Consider the following 18,531-nt stretch of genomic DNA (forward strand, 5'->3'; position numbering starts at 1 on the left):
GACTTCCGATACCTTTTGGAAAAACAAAATTCATCCGATCTGGTTGAAATTTTGTACGTGTTAGTAGTATATGATATTTAACAACCAAAAGTGGTCCATATCAGTCCATAATCATATATAGCCCCCATATAAACCAATTCCGAGATTTAGTTTTGGAGCCTCTTGGAGGAGCAAATTTCATCCGAGTCAGGTGAAATTTGCTACATTGTGCTAGTATATGGCCGTTAACAACCATGCCTTACTAGGTCCATATCGGTCTATAGTTGTACATAGCCTTCAGATAAATCGATCCCCAATCACACAAAAATTGGTCTATATCAAGTTCATAATTCTATATAGCCCCCCCCCATACAATCGACCCCCATATATCAATTCTGGCTCTCAAAAGTCCATGTCGATTCGTAATTATTTGTAGACTTACCTATACATAACTTTTTTGTCTAATATACCACGTATGGACTAACTCACAATTTAGAAAACGATGTTAAGAAGTTTTAAGATAACACAACCCAAGTAATTTGATTGTGGATGACAGTCTTTCGTAGAAGTTTCTACGCAATCCATGATGGAGGGTACATAAGATTCGGCCTGGCCGAACTTTCGGCCCTATATACTTGTTTCTTTAAATTTGTAAATTTTACTACAAATGTGTCCATCTTGAACTTCGTATGGCACTAAAGACATTCTTCGAATTTTGAACTCCAATTTTTTCCTTCAAACTTCAAACATTTTCTTTAACATGTGAAAAATATAAATTATTTCTAATAAACTTTCTTCAGTCTCTCAAAAAATATTTACTTATTTTTGTGATATCGGCCTGATGTCATCGTTTGTAATACTGTTTAGTTAAAATTTTCTAAAAATAATTGAAATTTCTAAAATTAACCAAAATTTTTCTTCGTAGTGGGTTCACTGTTGTTTTTTCAGTACACTTTGGGTATAGTGAATTACCCGAATTTATTCTGATAATTGATTGATTGATTGTTTCATATTTGCATCAAGTAGAGGATGCTGATGAGGAATGTCGTAATTCGGAAACGGACGTCCATCCAACCATCTTGAAGTTTAAAGAGCTCTGCCCAAATAAATTTGACAAACATTCTTTTCCTCTGTTAACTAAGCAACTCTTGTGGTTTTGCAAATAACAATAATTCCCAAAAAAGATTATTGTTATACATTCAAAAATTTTAAAGAACCCCGCAATTTTAATTTGCTCTCCCCATAAATGAACTAATTTTTTGTGTCTACTTATATCTCATCCCGACTGACCTTAGCTCTGTTTATACCCTAAACCACATAGTGGTTAGGGTATAATAAGTTTGATCTGCCAAAAAATGTGCCTACCAGAAATATTGATTTTGGACCCCATAAAATATATACCGATCGACTCAGAATCACCTCCTGAGTCGATGTAGCGCTTGGTGTCCGTCCGTCCGTCTGTCCATGTATTTGTTGTTCACAGGATTCCGGTCGCAATTATTAACCGATTTTGATGAAATTTGGTATAGGGAGTTTTTAGGGCACAAGGACGAACGCTATTGAATTTGCAAGAAATCGGATCAAATTTAGATATAGCTCACATATTTGTGACAAATGGGGTCACGTTGCGCGTTTTTTCAAACGGATCCTCACCAAATTTGGCAAAAGGTAATCTTTTCCATCACCCTTCAAGTCTGCAAAATTTCATTCAAATCGGTTCAGATTTAGATATAGCTCTCATATATATGTATCGCCAGATTTTCCCAAATTTGGCCACAAAACCCTTATTTATCAACCGATCTTACTCAAAGTTGGCTAAATACAATCTTCTATAGCACTAACTATATGTGCAAAAAATCAAGGAAATCGGTCCAGATTTAGCTATAGCTACCATATATAAATATGTTCCGCTCGATTTTTTTTAAATTTGGCCATAAAACCCTTACTTATCAACCGATCTTACTCAAAATTGGCTAAATATAATCTTCTATAACACTAACTATATGTGCAAAAAATCATGGAAATCGGTCCAGATTTAGCTATAGCTCTCATATATATGTACCGCCCGATTTTTCTAAATTTGGCTATAAAACCCTTATTTATCAACCGATAGTACTCAAAGTTGGCCAAATGTAATCTTCTATAGCACTAACTGTATATGCAAAATTTCATCGAAATAGGTTAAGATCTAGATCCCATATATGTATCGTCCGATTTTGAAAAATTTGCCCCTAATAACCTTATGTTTGACCATAGAGGCCTCATTTCTTAACTGATCTTACTCAAATTTTGCACAAGGTAACCTTTTGTGGTATTAATCAAACTCGCAAAATATTATGCAAATTGGTTCAGATTTAGATATAGCTTCCATATATATGCATCGCTCGATTTTCCCAAATTTGGACATAATACTCTTATTTATTAACCAATGTTACTCAAATTTTAAATATTGATCTACTAGCCGATCGTATTCATACGTACTTGTACTTCTTACATAAGAATATTGTTCGATTTATACAAATTTGGATTTATTACCCACACTAATTGAGCGATTTTCTCTTTTTATACCCTGCGCCACACTGTGGAACAGGGTATTATAAGTTAGTGCATATGTTTGCAACACCCAGAAGGAGACGAGATAGACACATGGTGTCTTTGGCAAAAATGCTCAGGGTGGGTTCCTGAGTCGATATAGCCATGTCCGTCTGTCCGTGAACACATTTTTGTAATCAAAGTCTAGGTCGCAGTTTTATTCCAATCGACTTCAAATTTGGCACAACTATGTGTTTTGGCTCAGAATAGAAACCTATTGATTTTGGAAGAAATCGGTTCAGATTTAGATATAGCTCCCATATATATATTTCGCCCGATATGGACTTATATGGCCCCAGAAGCAAGAGTTTTACCCTAATTTGCTTAAAATTTTGCACAAGAAGAACAATTAGTACTATAGTCAAGTGTGTCAAATTTTATTGAAATCGGTTCAGATTTAGATATAGCTCCCATATATAGCTTTCGCCCGATTTACACTCATATGACCACTGTGGCCAATATTTTACTCAGATTTAATTGAAATTTTGCGCAGGGAGTAGAATTAGCATTCTAGCTATGCGTGCCAAATTTGGTTGAAATCGGTTTAGATTTAGACATATATAGCTTTCGCCCGATTTACACTCATATGACCACAGAGGCCAATTTTTTGCTCAGATTTAGTTGAAATTTTGCACAGGAAGTAGAATTAGCATTGTAGCTATGCGTGCCAAATTTGGTTGAAATCGGTTCAGAATTAGGTATATCTCCCATATATATGTTTTTCTGATTTCGACAAAAATGGTCAAAATACCAACAACTTCCTTGTAAACTCGCCACTGCTTAGTCGAAAAGTTGTAAAAATGACTCTAATTTTCCTAAACTTCTAATAAATATATAGCGAGCGATAAATCATAAATAAACTTTTGCGAAGTTTCCTTAAAATTGCTTCAGATTTAAATGTTTCCCATATTTTTATACCCTGCGCCACACTGTGGAACAGGGTATTATAAGTTAGTGCATATGTTTGCAACACCCAGAAGGAGACGAGATAGACACATGGTGTCTTTGGCAAAAATGCTCAGGGTGGGTTCCTGAGTCGATATAGCCATGTCCGTCTGTCTGTGAACACATTTTTGTAATCAAAGTCTAGGTCGCAGTTTTAATCCAATCGACTTCAAATTTGGCACAACTATGTGTTTTGGCTCAGAATAGAAACCTATTGATTTTGGAAGAAATCGGTTCAGATTTAGATATAGCTCCCATATATATATTTCGCCCGATATGGACTAATACGGTCCCAGAAGCCAAAGTTTTACCCCAATTTGGTTGAAATTTTGCACTAGGAGTACAGTTAGTAGTGTAGTCAAGTGTGCAAAATTTTATTGAAATCGGTTCAGATTTAGATATAGCTTTCGCCCGATTTACACTCATATGGCCACTGTGGCCAATATTTTACTCAGATTTAATTGAAATTTTGCGCAGGAAGTAGAATTAGCATTCTAGCTATGCGTGCCAAATTTGGTTGAAATCGGTTTAGATTGAGACATATATAGCTTTCGCCCGATTTACACTCATATGACCACAGAGGCCAATTTTTTGCTCAGTTTTAGTTGAAATTTTGCACAGGAAGTAGAATTAGCATTGTAGCTATGCGTGCCAATTTCGGTTGAAATCGGTTCAGATTTAGATATATCTCCTATATATAGCTTTCGCCCGATTTACACTCATATGACCACAGAGGCCAATTTTTAACTCCGATTTAGTTGAAATTTTGCACAGGGAGTAGAACTAGCGTTGTAGCTTAGCGTGCCAAATTTGGTTGAAATCGGTTCAGATTTAGATATAGCTCCCATATATATGTTTTTCTGATTTAGACAAAAATGGTCAAAATACCAACATTTTCCTTGTAAAATCGCCACTGCTTAGTCGAAAAGTTGTAAAAATTACTCTAATTTTCCTAAACTTCTAATACATATATATCGAGCGATAAATCATAAATAAACTTTTGCGAAGTTGCCTTAAAATTGTTTCAGATTTAAATAATTTCCGTATTTTTTACTAACATTGTGTTCCACCCTAGTGCATTAGCCGACTTAAATTTTGAGTCTATAGATTTTGTAGAAGTCTATCAAATTCTGTCCAGATCGAGTGATATTTAAATATATGTATTTGGGACAAACCTTTATATATAGACCCCAACACATTTGACGGATATGGTATCGAAAATTTAGATCTACAAAGTGATGCAGGGTATAATATAGTCGGCCCCGCCCGACTTTAGACTTTACTCACTTGTTTAATAATGGGATCAATATAAGTGGCATACTTACCCCGTAGGTGCAATATCAACTACAGCCAGTGTTGCTAAAAGTAGGGGGAATTCCCTATATGTAGGCTTTTTCTAAGGGCGTTTTCGTTTCGCAAAAAATATGTTGCCTTGGTGTTACACTACTTTTTTCCTCATTGTTTTTTCGCCCAAATGATATTGTCATTCCAAAGTTATTGTTAATTCATAATATTGTAAGGGATACCGGATCCAAAATCTAAGATAGTGTCCTTGATATTTTGCAATCAATTACGAGAATGTTGCACCTTTTTTCCCAATCGAAATCGCCATAATATTTAGCGTCTTGTAGGGCCACAATGTAGGGACATTTTCACTCAACGCAATTTGTAATACTTTTTACATTTTGGTGGCTCTAGATTAGGAAATTAGAAGCCGGCAAGGCTTGATCTTTAACAATGTGTGGTAGCAACAGTTACCACTCGTGCCAAAAAAAAAAATCTAACAAAATTGGAAGATTACCACAAATTACCATAAATCTACCAAACAAATATTTCTATAGAAATTTTTGTCAAAATTTTGTCAACATTTTATTTCTACAGAAAATTTTGTCAAAATTGTATTTCTATAGAAATTTTTTTCAAAATATTATTTCTATAAAAAAATTTTCTCAAAATTTTATTTCTATGGATTTTTTTTTCTCAAAATTTTATTTCTATAGAATTTATTATCAAAATGTTATTTCTATAGAAAAATTTCTCAAAAAAATTTGTTTATAGAAACTTTTTCCAAAATTTTATTTCTATAGAGATTTAACAAAAAATTACTTTTTTTGGTAGAATTCTGCCAACTGTGGCAACCGTTGTGGTAATACAAATTTATTTTCTAAGTTATATACGTTGCATTTTCATCTTTTAAGATAAAAAGGACTTAGAACCATTTTTGTTTTTTAAAATTTGTTTAAATTTAACGAAAATATTGTAGGGAAAAAATTGTTTGGGAATGTATGGGAAAGTTGGGAACTTTTTTGTCCTTGTAGGGTAAGCCGAACATTTTCCCTGGTAAAACTGACTATGTCAGATTGAGACAAAGCACCCATAAACATGTACCCCTTAATTTTCTTAAATATGCAACTGCGGTTTATCTCCCACACCTATATCAATGTTACCCCACAAATGCTTATGTTTACTAATTCAGTAAGGGTGGTTTAGGGTATGATATAGTCGGCCCCGCCCAACTTTCTATTTTACTTACTTGTTTCAATTATTAATTTGATCAAAGTTTTACTGTTGATATTCAAATAATCTAAAAATCTAAATATTCAACTTTAATACACTTCAGGCTCACAGTATCCTTTCCTTCAAATAAAGACCTTTGAAATGTCTACAAGAGAAATAAATTTAGGTTGTGTGTCCTTGACATCTTCCAGATGATGGAAGACCCACGAAAAGAAAATCAAAAAAAGCAACAAAAAAAAAAAGACCTACAAACATACAACTATCGGCAATAGGAATAGTATCCCTTAGCAATATTGTGCACGTACATTAGTGGAGGCGAAGGAACTTTTATGATATGATTTCTTTGTCTTGGTCGAAATGAGTACATCATCATCCTCATCAGCGTCATGACCGAGTTTTTAAGTTATAGTTCTGTCATTGTTTTTTCCCTTCCAACTACTCTTGTGGAGGGGGCTATATTCGTTAAGAAGAATGAGTTTGAAATGATTGCAACGGAAACGGAAGACAACTTTCACTGTCTCACAATACAAACAACGCTGAAGAAGAAGATGAAGAAGAAATAAATGCGCCAAGAAACCAACCATTCAACAAAGGTACATGTCTTGAAGCAAGTGTCTTAAAGGCGATACATCACAAGAATAAGATGAAGAAAAAGACGAAAATGGAAGGAATTTCCAAATTGTTTTTGATTGTAGTATAACCCAAATGGATTGTGTGTTGTGGCGATTGTTTACATCATGAAATGGGCTTTTGATGTCTTTTTCAAGAGAAATCGATCGAGAAAAAAGTGTAACGTAATAAAATGAAAGTTTTCGTTTGATTTCATTTGTATTCGATAAACAACAAATAATTTGAGAAAATACGTCAATGAGGTATACCAGGTCATTGGCGAACAATATACAATTATTAAGAATTAAGGAAAGAGGGTTGCCCTTTATTGTTCTTCAAAATATTCCCAATTAAGATATACACTCAAAAAACAAGTGAACCCTATATAGCACTACATTTAATTTAATTCTATTTTATTTCATTGAATTATTACGTTTTGAGAAAATATTGTTGCCTTTAATAATTTTTTTATCCACCACCATAGAATGGTAATGGGGGTGTAATAAGTTTGTCATTCCGTTTGTAGCACACCGAAATATCGATGTAAATTATATATTCGTGATTAGGGAGAATTTCTCCGGATATAACCATGTCCCTCTGTCTGTTCTTAATCGCACTACAGGTCTTCAATGATGGCGCTTTCCACCTGCAATTTGGCACATATTTGTTTTTGTTTGTAGGCAGGTCAAGTTCGATGATATTTTATATGTCATATAGCCCCCATATGTTATAAACCAATCAAAAGATTTGATCTCTGGAGCCTTTTGGAAAAGCAAAATTCATCCGATCTGGTAGAAACTGGGTACGTGGTGTTAGTATATGGTCTTTAACAACCCATAATTATATATTTAGCCCCCGTATAAACCGATCCTAACCTAAGATGCTCCAAATCTTAGGTTCGGTTAGCCCGATGTATCAGGCTCATTTAGGCTATTGAGTCCATTGTGCTGCCCATTGTGCTACAGACTGCTGCTCGATCAATCGATTTAGCATTTTAGACCTACAAATACACCCAGAAAAAAGTAACCACTTCTTTAATTTAAAACAAGTAAGGGAAGTCTAATGTCGGCCGGGGCCGACTATATTATACCCTGCATCACTTTGTAGATCTAAATTTTCGATACCATATCACATCCGTCAAATGTGTTGGGGGCTATATATAAAGGTTTGTCCCAACTACATACATTGAAATATCACTCGATCTGGACAGAATTTGATAGACTTCTACAAAATCTATAGACTCAAAATTTAAGTCGGCTAATGCACTAGCGTGGAACACAATGTTAGTAAAAAACATGTAAGGAAAGTGTAAAGTCGGGCGGGGCCGATTATATTATACCCTGCATCACTTTGTAGATCACAATGTTCGATACCATATCACATCCGTCAAATGCATTGGGGGCTATATATAAAGGTTTGTCCCAAATACATACATTTTAATATCACTCGATCTGGACAGAATTTGATAGACTTCTACAAATTCTATAGACTCAAAATTTAAGTCGGCTAATGGACTAGGGTGAAACACAATGTTAGTAAAAAGATTTAAATCTGTATCAATTTTAAGGAAACTTCACAAAAGTTTATTTATGATTTATCGCTCGATATATATATATATATATATATATATATATATATATATATATATATATATATATATATATATATATATATATATATATATATATATATATATATATATATATATATATATATATATATATATATATATATATATATATATATATATATATATATATATATATATATATATATATATATATATATATATATATATATATATATATATATATATATATATATATATATATATATATATATATATATATATATATATATATATATATATATATATATATATATATATATATATATATATATATATATATATCGAGCGATAAATCATAAATAAACTTTTGTGAAGTTTCCTTAAAATTGATACAGATTTAAATCTTTTTACTAACATTGTGTTTCACCCTAGTCCATTAGCCGACTTAAATTTTGAGTCTATAGAATTTGTAGAAGTCTATCAAATTCTGTCCAGATCGAGTGATATTAAAATGTATGTATTTGGGACATATATATATATATATATATATATATATATATATATATATATATATATATATATATATATATATATATATATATATATATATATATATATATATATATATATATATATATATATATATACATATATATGGGAGCTATATCTAAATCTGAGCCGATTTCTTCCACAATCAATAGGGATCTATTCTGAGCCAAACCACATACTTGTGAAAAATCTGAACCGATTTCTTCCAAAATCAATAGGGATCGATTTTGAGCCAAACCACATACTTGTGAAAAATTTGAAGTCGATTGGACTAAAACTGCGACCTAGACTTTGATTACAAAAATGTGTTCACGGACATGACTATATCAGGGAGCACACCCTGAGCATTTTTGCCAAAGACACCATGTGTCTATCTCGTCTCCTTCTGGGTGTTGCAAACATATGCACTAACTTATAATACCCTGTTCCACAGTGTGGCGCAGGGTATAATGAACTCATTGTGAAGAAAGTTGAACTTCGTGTAGCGCCAAAGAGATTTTTATTTGTGTGAACGATGTGATTTTCGTAGAAATTATGTAGAATGCATTCCATATATTAGTTAACATTTTCCTACATTTATGTACCACTATACTACAGAATGAAAAAATTTAACTGAATTGAATTCATATATGGATTGATTTTATTGAACTTTTTTCATTCATTTGAACAAATCTTACATATTTGTGGTAAACCTTTTACTTCAAAATTAGAACTGCTTGCCTTCGTTTTTAAATACAGTTTTATTTATTTGTATTTCTATTTTATTTATGTATATTTATACCCTTCACCACTACTGTGGTACAGGGTATAATAAGTTTGTGCACTTGTATGTAACGCCAAGAAGGAAAAGTCTGAGACCCATCGTTTAGTATACCGATCGTCTTAGAATTAAATTCTGAGTCGATTTAGTGATGTCCGTCTGTCTGTCTGTCCGTCTGTCTGTCTGTCTGTCTGTCTGTTGATGTATTTTTGTGTGCAAAGTACAGCTCACAGTTTTATTCCGATTGTCCTAAAATTTGGTATAGGGTCCTGTTTCGGCTCAAAGACGATCCCTATTGATTTTGGAAAAATCGGTTCAGATTTAGATATAGCTGCCATATACATTTTTCACCGATCTGGTCATAATTGGCGTGTATATCAACCGATCTTCCTAAAATTCCGTACATCCGAATATTTTCTCGAAAAACTTGCAAAATATCAGCCAAATCGGTTGAGATTTAGATATAGCTCCCATATATAGCTTTCGCCCGATTTACACTCATTTGCCGGCAGAGGCCAATTTTTTGCTCCTATTTAGTTGAAATTTTGCACAAGGAGTAGAATTAGCATTGAGCTATGCGTGCCAAATTTGGTTGAAATCGGTTCAGATTTAGATATAGCTCCCATATATAGTTGTCGCCCGATTTACACTCATATGACCACAGAGGCCAATTTTTTGCTCCTATTTAGTTGAAATTTTGCACAGGGAGTAGAATTAGCATTGTAGCTATGCGAAATCGGTTCAGATTTAGATATAGCTCCCATATATATGCGTTTCTGATTTCGACAAAAATGGTCAAAATACCAACATTTTCCTTGTAAAATCGCCACTGCTTAGTCGAAAAGTTGTAAAAATGGCTCTAATTTTCCTAAACTTCTAATACATATATATCGAGCGATAAATCATAAATAAACTTTTGCGAAAATTCCTTAAAATTGCTTCAGATTTAAATGTTTCCCATATTTTGTTACTAACATTGTGTTCCACCCTAGTGCATTAGCCGACTTAAATTTTGAGACTTTAGATTTTGCAGAAGTCTATCAAATTCTTCCAGATCGAGTGATATTTAAATGTATGTATTTGGGACAAAGCTTTATATATAGCCCCCAACACATTTGACGGATGTGATATGGTATCGAAAATTTAGGTCTACAAAGTGGTGCAGGGTATAATATAGTCGGCACCGCCCGACTTTAGACTTTCCTTACTTGTTTTTACTAACATTGTGTTCCACCCTAGTGCATTTAGCCGACTTAAATTTTAAGTCTATAGATTTTGTAGAAGTCTATCAAATTCTGTCAAGATCGAGTGATATTTAAATGTATGTATTTGGGACAAACCTTTATATATAGCCCTCAACACATTTGACGGATCTGATATGGTATCGAAAATTTAGATCTACAAAGTGGTGCAGGGTATAATATAGTCGGCCCCGTCCGACTTTAGACTTTCCTTACTTGTTTTTGGTTAGTTTTTATAAAATGTTTTTACATCCTGTAGAAGAATCGAAGTTTATCACAAAAAATATATAAATTTCTTCCAAACAAACTTCCTTACAGCGAAGAGCAATTGGGAAACGATATTCGTGTGTCTACAATTTCATTTTGGAGGAAAGAATTATCTTTTTTGTGTGTACACTATTGCACTATTTAATGCGTTTGAACCAATTATCGAAGGTCTTTCCCATTCTTATTGAGGGATCTAGAAAACATACATCCGAAACAGATTTTTTTTGTTGGATGATTGCGAATTAAACTGTGTTTGCTGTAGGTTGCTTAGTTTAGGAGATATGAGCAAACGAAGTTTTGCATAAAAATTTAAATTTTTCAGGACATTTTCAAAAATGTTGATTTTTTCAGGATACATTTGGGGGTGATCACGAATTAATTTGCTTTTCGCGTTCGCTTAGGAGTAGGAGATATCAGCAAAATAAGTTTTTCCTATAAAATTTTCGATGTTTTCAAGATATTGAAAAGATTTAAAAAATTAGATGGTGGCATGGAATTACCTTGTGTCGTTACCCCATAGTTGCGTAACGTCAAATTTAAACAATGGAAACATCAAAAATTTATTGTATTATATATATATTTGTTAGTGAAACAAATAACCTTCTTAACACATGGAGCAAAAAGATGGAAATTTAACCTTGGGCGATTTGGTCACTATTGCCCTGGGAGGCACTAATCTAACTTGCGAACATTTAGGCATATTGCAAAATGTCCTACTGCTTCTTCTGAGAAAACTTGGATGTGAGGAAGAAAAAGTTCAAATATATGGATTCGATGGAAAATGCCTCAAGGAGATTTTGGGCAAATGTCAACAGCCTCTCATCAAAATGTCCTCCCTGAATAAGGAAACTTTTCAAACTTATTTCACAATCCTTGAAGATTTAAATACCCGAGTACAGGCAATGCAACAAAAATTGGATAGACATTTTGCTGAAATAAAGAGCCGATGTGCCAGTAATGAATTTAAGGCAAGGTTTTGGGATATTTACGCATCACCCACCGAGGATTTGTGTACCCTCTATAGTGAATATAACAAGGAATTTTGCACAATGGCTCAGAATCCTACATTTAATAGAGAGATGCGTCGTCGCGTGACAAAACCTGTGCTAGAGCGTATGCAAATTTTTGAAGAACAAATTGAAGAAATACGAGGAAAATTGCAGGGTATAAACGTAATGGCCGATAAGGCCAATGAAAAATTAAAAATTTTACCCTCATTAATAGGTGAGATTGAAAGTAAACGCCATGAAATCGATAAACAACAATTGGTAGTAAGGCAAGCAATAAACGAAATCGAAGAAATGTTGAATAGCAAATTAGATCGAATTACTTTACCGGCATTGCGAAAATATATGGAGCATCGTTTTCAAGCAATCGACGATCATATATCCTCCCTTAAGAATTCAAAATTCAATTGTCCTTCTGCGACTAAACTTGATTTCAGTAACGAAAACTATTGTATTTCATGTAGTAGAGATAATGCGTTAAAGCCTCAATTTAAACAAAGTCTAAATTTTGCCTATGAACAAAAATGTCCAATTGCTTTGCCTAAGAAAGAACCTAGCCTTTTGGATCGCATGGATAAAATTAAAGTGAAGACTTATAAAATAGTAGGTAAGCTTGAACTTTAACAACCCGAAATTCGCTATTCCCCCATATATGAAGAAGTACTTTTCTAGCCCCGTTGCACAAGGCAGGGAGACCTTTTGACGTGAACAATTACACTAGCCAACTGTAGCATAATTTTTCTCATTGATTTTGACCTACTAAACACGAAAATGAGTTTTAAAAAATGTTCTGTCGATTGGTTTTCGAGATAAAAATTTTTGAACATTTTTTTTTTTAATTTTTGGAGGTACACTTACAATATCTCCGCCCGACTTTAGACTTTACTTACTTGTTTTATAATTTTTTTGGTAAAAGACCGAAAAGACCAAATCAACGCCCAAAAAAAATGAGTAGAAACAAAGATATAACTGTACATTTTATGCCATGTGGAAAACGGCGTTGATGCGTTGATTTGGTCTTTTCGGTCTTTTACCAAAAAAATTATAAAACAAGTAAGTAAAGTCTAAAGTCGGGCGGAGCCGACTATATTATACCCTTCACCACTATGTAGTTGTGTTACCATCTCAACTACTTCAAATTTGCTGGGATCTTTGTAAAGGTTTGCATTTCCACTTTAATGGAGACAATTTTTTGTACTTTTACAAAAACTCTATATTTAAAATTTAAATCGGCTAACGCCCTGGGATGAAACACAATGTTAATAAAAAATATGGGAAATATGAAGCGAGAGAAATTTTAATGCAATTGTACAAAAGAGCATTTATGATTTATCAGGTGATACATATGTATTCGAGATATAGGACAATTTTAGTAATGTTTAAAATTGTTGCTACTTAGCAGTGGCGATTTTACAAGGATATTGGTTAGATCCCGCCAAGATATATGGCCAAGAGTGGGTTGTGATATATTATTTGGTCAAGTCGGGCGACTTGGAGCCTTATTTAAAACTCAACCGTTCTGTGGAAATTCTGGCATTACAGCGTTTAGGATATGACTAAGATGTGGAGAAATCATCACAGAATTTTGTGTCAAGTGTGGGAATTTTGGCCATATTTGTATAAACCGGAAAAACGAATATATGGAGGCTTTATCTAAATCTGAACCAAATTAGATCAAACTTGACACACTTAAATATCATATTAAATATATTCTCTGTGGAAACTATCCAGTGGAAAATCTCATTGAAAATGGGTCTAAAATATGAAACAGTCTACCATACTTCCCCAACTCTGGTGTACGTATATATGGGAGCTATATATAATCTGAACCGATTTTGACAAAATTTGACATGCATAGTTAGAATAATAATTCTGCAACCTCTGCAAAATTTCACGTAAATGGAGTATAACTATAGCCTCCGTGACCATATGAGTGTAAATCGGGCGAAAGATGTATATGGGAGCTATATCTAATCTGAACCGATTTCAACCAAATTTGGCACACTTACCGATACTATTAAACGTACACCTTGTGCAAAATTTGAAGCAATTCAGGGCAAAACTCTGGCTTTTGAGGCCATATAAGTCCAAATCGGACGAAAGACATATATGGGAGCTATATCTATATATGAACCGATTTCAACCAAATTTAGCACATTTACCGATACTATTAAACGTACTCCTTGTGCAAAATTTGAAGCAATTCAGGGCAAAACTCTGGCTTTTGTGGCCATATAAGTCCAAATCGGACGAAAGATATATATGGGAGCTATATCTAAATCTGAACCGATTTGTATAATATTTTGCAAGTTTCTAAAGACTCATCAAATGTTCGGATGCACGTAATTTGAAGAACATCGGTTGATAAACACGCCAATTATAACCAGATCGGGGATAAATATATATCAAAGCTATATCTAAATCTGAACCGATTTTTTCCAAAATCAATAGCGATCGTCTTTGTTCCCCAAAACGACCCTGTGCCAAATTTGAGGACGATCGGACTTAAACAGCGACCTGTACTTTGCGCACAAAAATACATGAACAGACAGACAGACGGACGGACAGACAGACAGACAGACAGATAGACATCGCTAAATCGACTCAGAATTTAATTCTAAGACGATCGGTATACTAAACGATGGGTCTCAGACTTTTCCCTCTTTGCGTTACATACAAATGCACAAACTTATTATACCCTGTACCACAGTAGTGGTGAAGGGTATAAAAATTATTTTCTGAGAATGAGTTGTCGACGGATCAATTTTCTTTAATTTGAGTAGTAGTAGGATCAGATAGGTCAAAGAAGACGAAAAATAGGCTCAAAATTGTAAGTGTACCTCCAGAAATTAAAAAAAAAGTTCAAAAATTTGTATCTCGAAAACCAATCGACAGAAAATTTTTTAAAACTCATTTTCGTGTTTAGTAGGTCCAAAACAATGGGAAAAAGTATACTAGAAACAAATAAAAGAGAAAATTTTGTTATTTGTGACCTAGTGTTATAGAGGATATTTTGTTCCGACGAAAAAAAAGTAACTGTTTTATAGGAAGAATGAACTACCTCGCACGAAAATTGAACTAAATTTTACTCCACATTTTGAGATTTCCACAAAGCGTTGTTAAAACCAGGACATTTTAATACCCTGTTGTACTTTTTAACTGCAGTTCACGAAATTACATAATCTCAAAGAAAAAGAAGAATAAGAAAAAATTAACTAAAAGTAAAGAAGAAAATCATTGGCGCCAAATCATCACCATTTTAACCATACAGTAGTTTATTCTTACTTGTTTTGGGGGGAATCGTACGAAAATCTTCTCTTGCTTTAGTTCATATTAAACTTATCTGTAAGGTCATTGAACTTTATACTCACGTTTAGTTCATAAAATTTTTGAGACATACCTAAAAAAATTAAGATTTCATTAAGCTGTGGAAAATTTCGATGAAAATAATAAAATTTAACTACAAGCCAATAAATTTTTTGCAAAAAAAATAAGTTAAATTTAGGGTTAGTTTAACTACGGAAATTTTTTCTGTGTAAAGAATTGGTATAAAAACTATACTCAATATGAAAATCAGATAATACAAGGATTAGTACTCGTAAATGTATTTGGCAAGCAAATTTTTATACCCTCCACCATAGGATGGGGGGTATATTAACTTTGTCATTCCGTTTGTAACACATCGAAATATTGCTCTAAGACCCCATAAAGTATATATATTCTGGGTCATGGTGAAATTCTGAGTCGATCTAAGCAGGTCCGTCCGTCCGTCTGTTGAAATCACGCTAACTTCCGAACGAAACAAGCCATCGACTTGAAACTTGGCACAAATAGTTGTTTTTGATGTAGGTCGGGTGGTATTGCAAATGGGCCATATCGGTCCACTTTTACGTATAGCCCCCATGTAAACGGACCTCCAGATTTGGCTTGCGGAGCCTCTAAGAGAAGCATATTTCATCCGATCCGGCTGAAATTTGGTACATGGTGTTGGTATATGGTCTCTAACAACCATGCAAAAATTGGTCCACATCGGTCCATAATTATATATAGCACCCAAATAAACCGATCCCCAGATTTGGCTTGAGGAGCCTCAAAGAGTAGCAAATTTCATCCGATCGTGCTGAAATTTGGTACATGGTGTTGGTATATGGTCTCTAATAACCATGCAAAAATTGATCCACATCGGTCCATAATTATATATAGCCCCCAAATAAACCGATCCCCAGATTTGGCTTGAGGAGCCTCAAAGAAAAGCAAATGTCACCCGATACGGCTGAAATTTGGTACATGGTTTTTGTATATGGTCTCTAACAACCATGCGGGAATTGGTCCATATCGGTCCATAATTATATGTAGCCCCATATAAACCGATCCTCAGATTTGACCTCCGGAGCCCCTTGGAAGAGCAAAATTCATCCGTTCCGGTTGAAATTTGGTACGTGGTGTTAGTATATGGTCTTTAGCAACCATGCAAACATTGGTCCATACCGGTCTTAATTATATATAACCCCCATTTAAACCGATCCCCAGATTTGATCTCCGGAGCTATTGGAGGAGCAAAATTCATCCGACTCGGTTGAAATTTGGTACATTGCGCTAGGAAAAAATTGTTCCATATCGGTCTATAGTTATATATAGCCAATCTCCAAAAATAATCTACCAACATTTTATTTCTATAGAAAATGTTGTCAAAATTTTATTACTATACAAAATTTTATTGCTATGTTATACAAAATTTTGTCAAGCTTTTATTTCTATAGAAAATTTTGTCAAGCTGAATTATTTACGTATTTAATCGGCCTCATGGTGTTAGTAGAGGGTCTCTAACAACCATGCAGGATCCATAATTATATGTAGCCCCATATAAACCGATCCCCACATTTGACCTCCGGAGCTTTTGGAGGAGCAAAATTCATCCGATCCGGTTGAAATTTGGTACGTCGTGAAATTTGGTACTTTGTGCTAGTATATGGCCGCTAACGACCATGCCAAAATTGGTCCATATCGGTCTATAGTTAATAATCTACCAAAATTTTATTACCATAGAAAATTTTGTCAAAATTTTATTACTATAGAAAATATTGTCAACATTTTATTGCTATAGAAAATTTTGTTAACATTTTATTACTATATACAAAATTTTGTCAACATTTTATTTCTATAGAAAATTTTGTCAAAATTTTATTTCTGTAAAAAATTTTGTCAAAATTTTATTTCTATAGACAATTTTTCCAAACTGAATTATATACATATATAATCGGCCTTTTTTAATATATATCCCGTATGGACTAACTTACAATTGAGAAGACGGTGTTAAGAAGTTTTAAGATACCTTGCCATCGGCAAGTGTTACCGCAACCCAAGTAATTCGATTGTGGATGACAGTCTTTAGTACAAGTTTCTATGCAGTCCATGGTGGAGGGTACATAAGACTCGGCCTGGCAGAACGTACGGCCGTATATACTTGTCCTACCTCTTTTCTTCCCTAAGTGTTTCTTCGACTTTGCCTTACGAACTTACGAATGCTTATCGACAATTTCTAATTTGATAGAATTTAATTCTCATGTTATTCGGCAGTTTGTGCTTGATATTATTTATATGGATTTCAGTAAGACATAGACCAGGGTTAAAGCTTGTACATACGACAAGCACAAAACTGCATAATTTGTAGAGACTTTTTTGAGATTTTTCAAAGTCCAATCGGAGGTACCCTAAGGTATTGATATGGGACCAATTTTCTTTTTAGGCATACACTAAACCAGAGAGATCAGGGTATACCTTGTACTTAATTTGATAATTAATATTCAATTCTTCCCATATTCATTCAATTATTATGATTATTTATCCTGTCATCTCCAGCCATGCCTTTTACATCATCTATGTCTGCCGGCGATGGAAATTGTGCAGATGGTATTACGCAAAAATTACGCAGTACTGGTCATTATGTGCATAGCTATACAAGCCACGATGTGTATCGGCCCCAAGATTCTATGGATTTGAAACCTTTGATAACAGTTGTTGAGAATGATCATGTGAAATTAATGCGACGCATTCGATCTTTTCATTTAAACCAATAGTTGATGGCTTTATCTGGTATAAATTTCAGTTCTAAATCATATGTTAACTCAAGTCCAACATTTATGTGATTATAGTATTCCAAAATTTAAAATACGAAAATGTTCAATAGATAACCAAACTGATAGGCAACATGTAGAGGGCCCACGAGAACTTTTTAATAATAAAATGCTTATCCCAAAATTCGCGAAAAAAATCGTAAACGCCGAGAAGACTTAAGATAACCATCACCATGCTTATCCCAAAATTCGCGAAAAAAATCGTAAACTTCGAGAAGACTTAAGATAACCATCACCATGTTATGTTTCAAGTGCACAATTTTACTTTTCCCGGGGCACATGGAAGGTATGTATAATTTACTACATGATATTGAACGAATTTCCACTCTATATTTCACCAAATTTTATGGAAGAGCGTTCG

General features: G+C 33.8%; 1 protein-coding gene across 2 annotated transcripts; it reads left to right on the plus strand.

Annotated features, from left to right (window-relative positions):
* Window positions 1-11,602: 11,602 nt before the first annotated feature.
* LOC142234129 (uncharacterized) lies at window positions 11,603-18,314 on the plus strand. Of its 2 annotated transcripts, none has more exons than XM_075305208.1 (2): window positions 11,603-12,643; window positions 17,896-18,314. In XM_075305208.1, exons 1-2 carry the CDS (start codon window positions 11,641-11,643, stop codon window positions 18,111-18,113), a joined length of 1,221 nt encoding a protein of 406 aa, XP_075161323.1. In that variant the 5' UTR covers window positions 11,603-11,640; the 3' UTR covers window positions 18,114-18,314. The 2 variants fall into 2 exon arrangements, with proteins under 2 accessions (XP_075161323.1, XP_075161324.1); XM_075305209.1 differs by having other exon boundaries at window positions 11,603-12,639.
* The last annotated feature ends 217 nt before the right edge of the window (window positions 18,315-18,531 follow it).

Source organism: Haematobia irritans, chromosome 4 (assembly GCF_050003625.1).
Source record: "Haematobia irritans isolate KBUSLIRL chromosome 4, ASM5000362v1, whole genome shotgun sequence".
Taxonomy (NCBI): domain Eukaryota; kingdom Metazoa; phylum Arthropoda; class Insecta; order Diptera; family Muscidae; genus Haematobia; species Haematobia irritans.

Excerpts from the sequence above, each read along its gene's own strand:
- LOC142234129 (XM_075305208.1), top strand. The coding sequence starts at position 11,641 with ATGGAGCAAAAAGATGGAAATTTAACCTTGGGCGATTTGGTCACTATT. Across the intron at positions 12,644-17,895 it reads GAAGACTTATAAAATAGTAG|CCATGCCTTTTACATCATCT; the intron begins GTAAGCTTGAAC and ends TGTCATCTCCAG.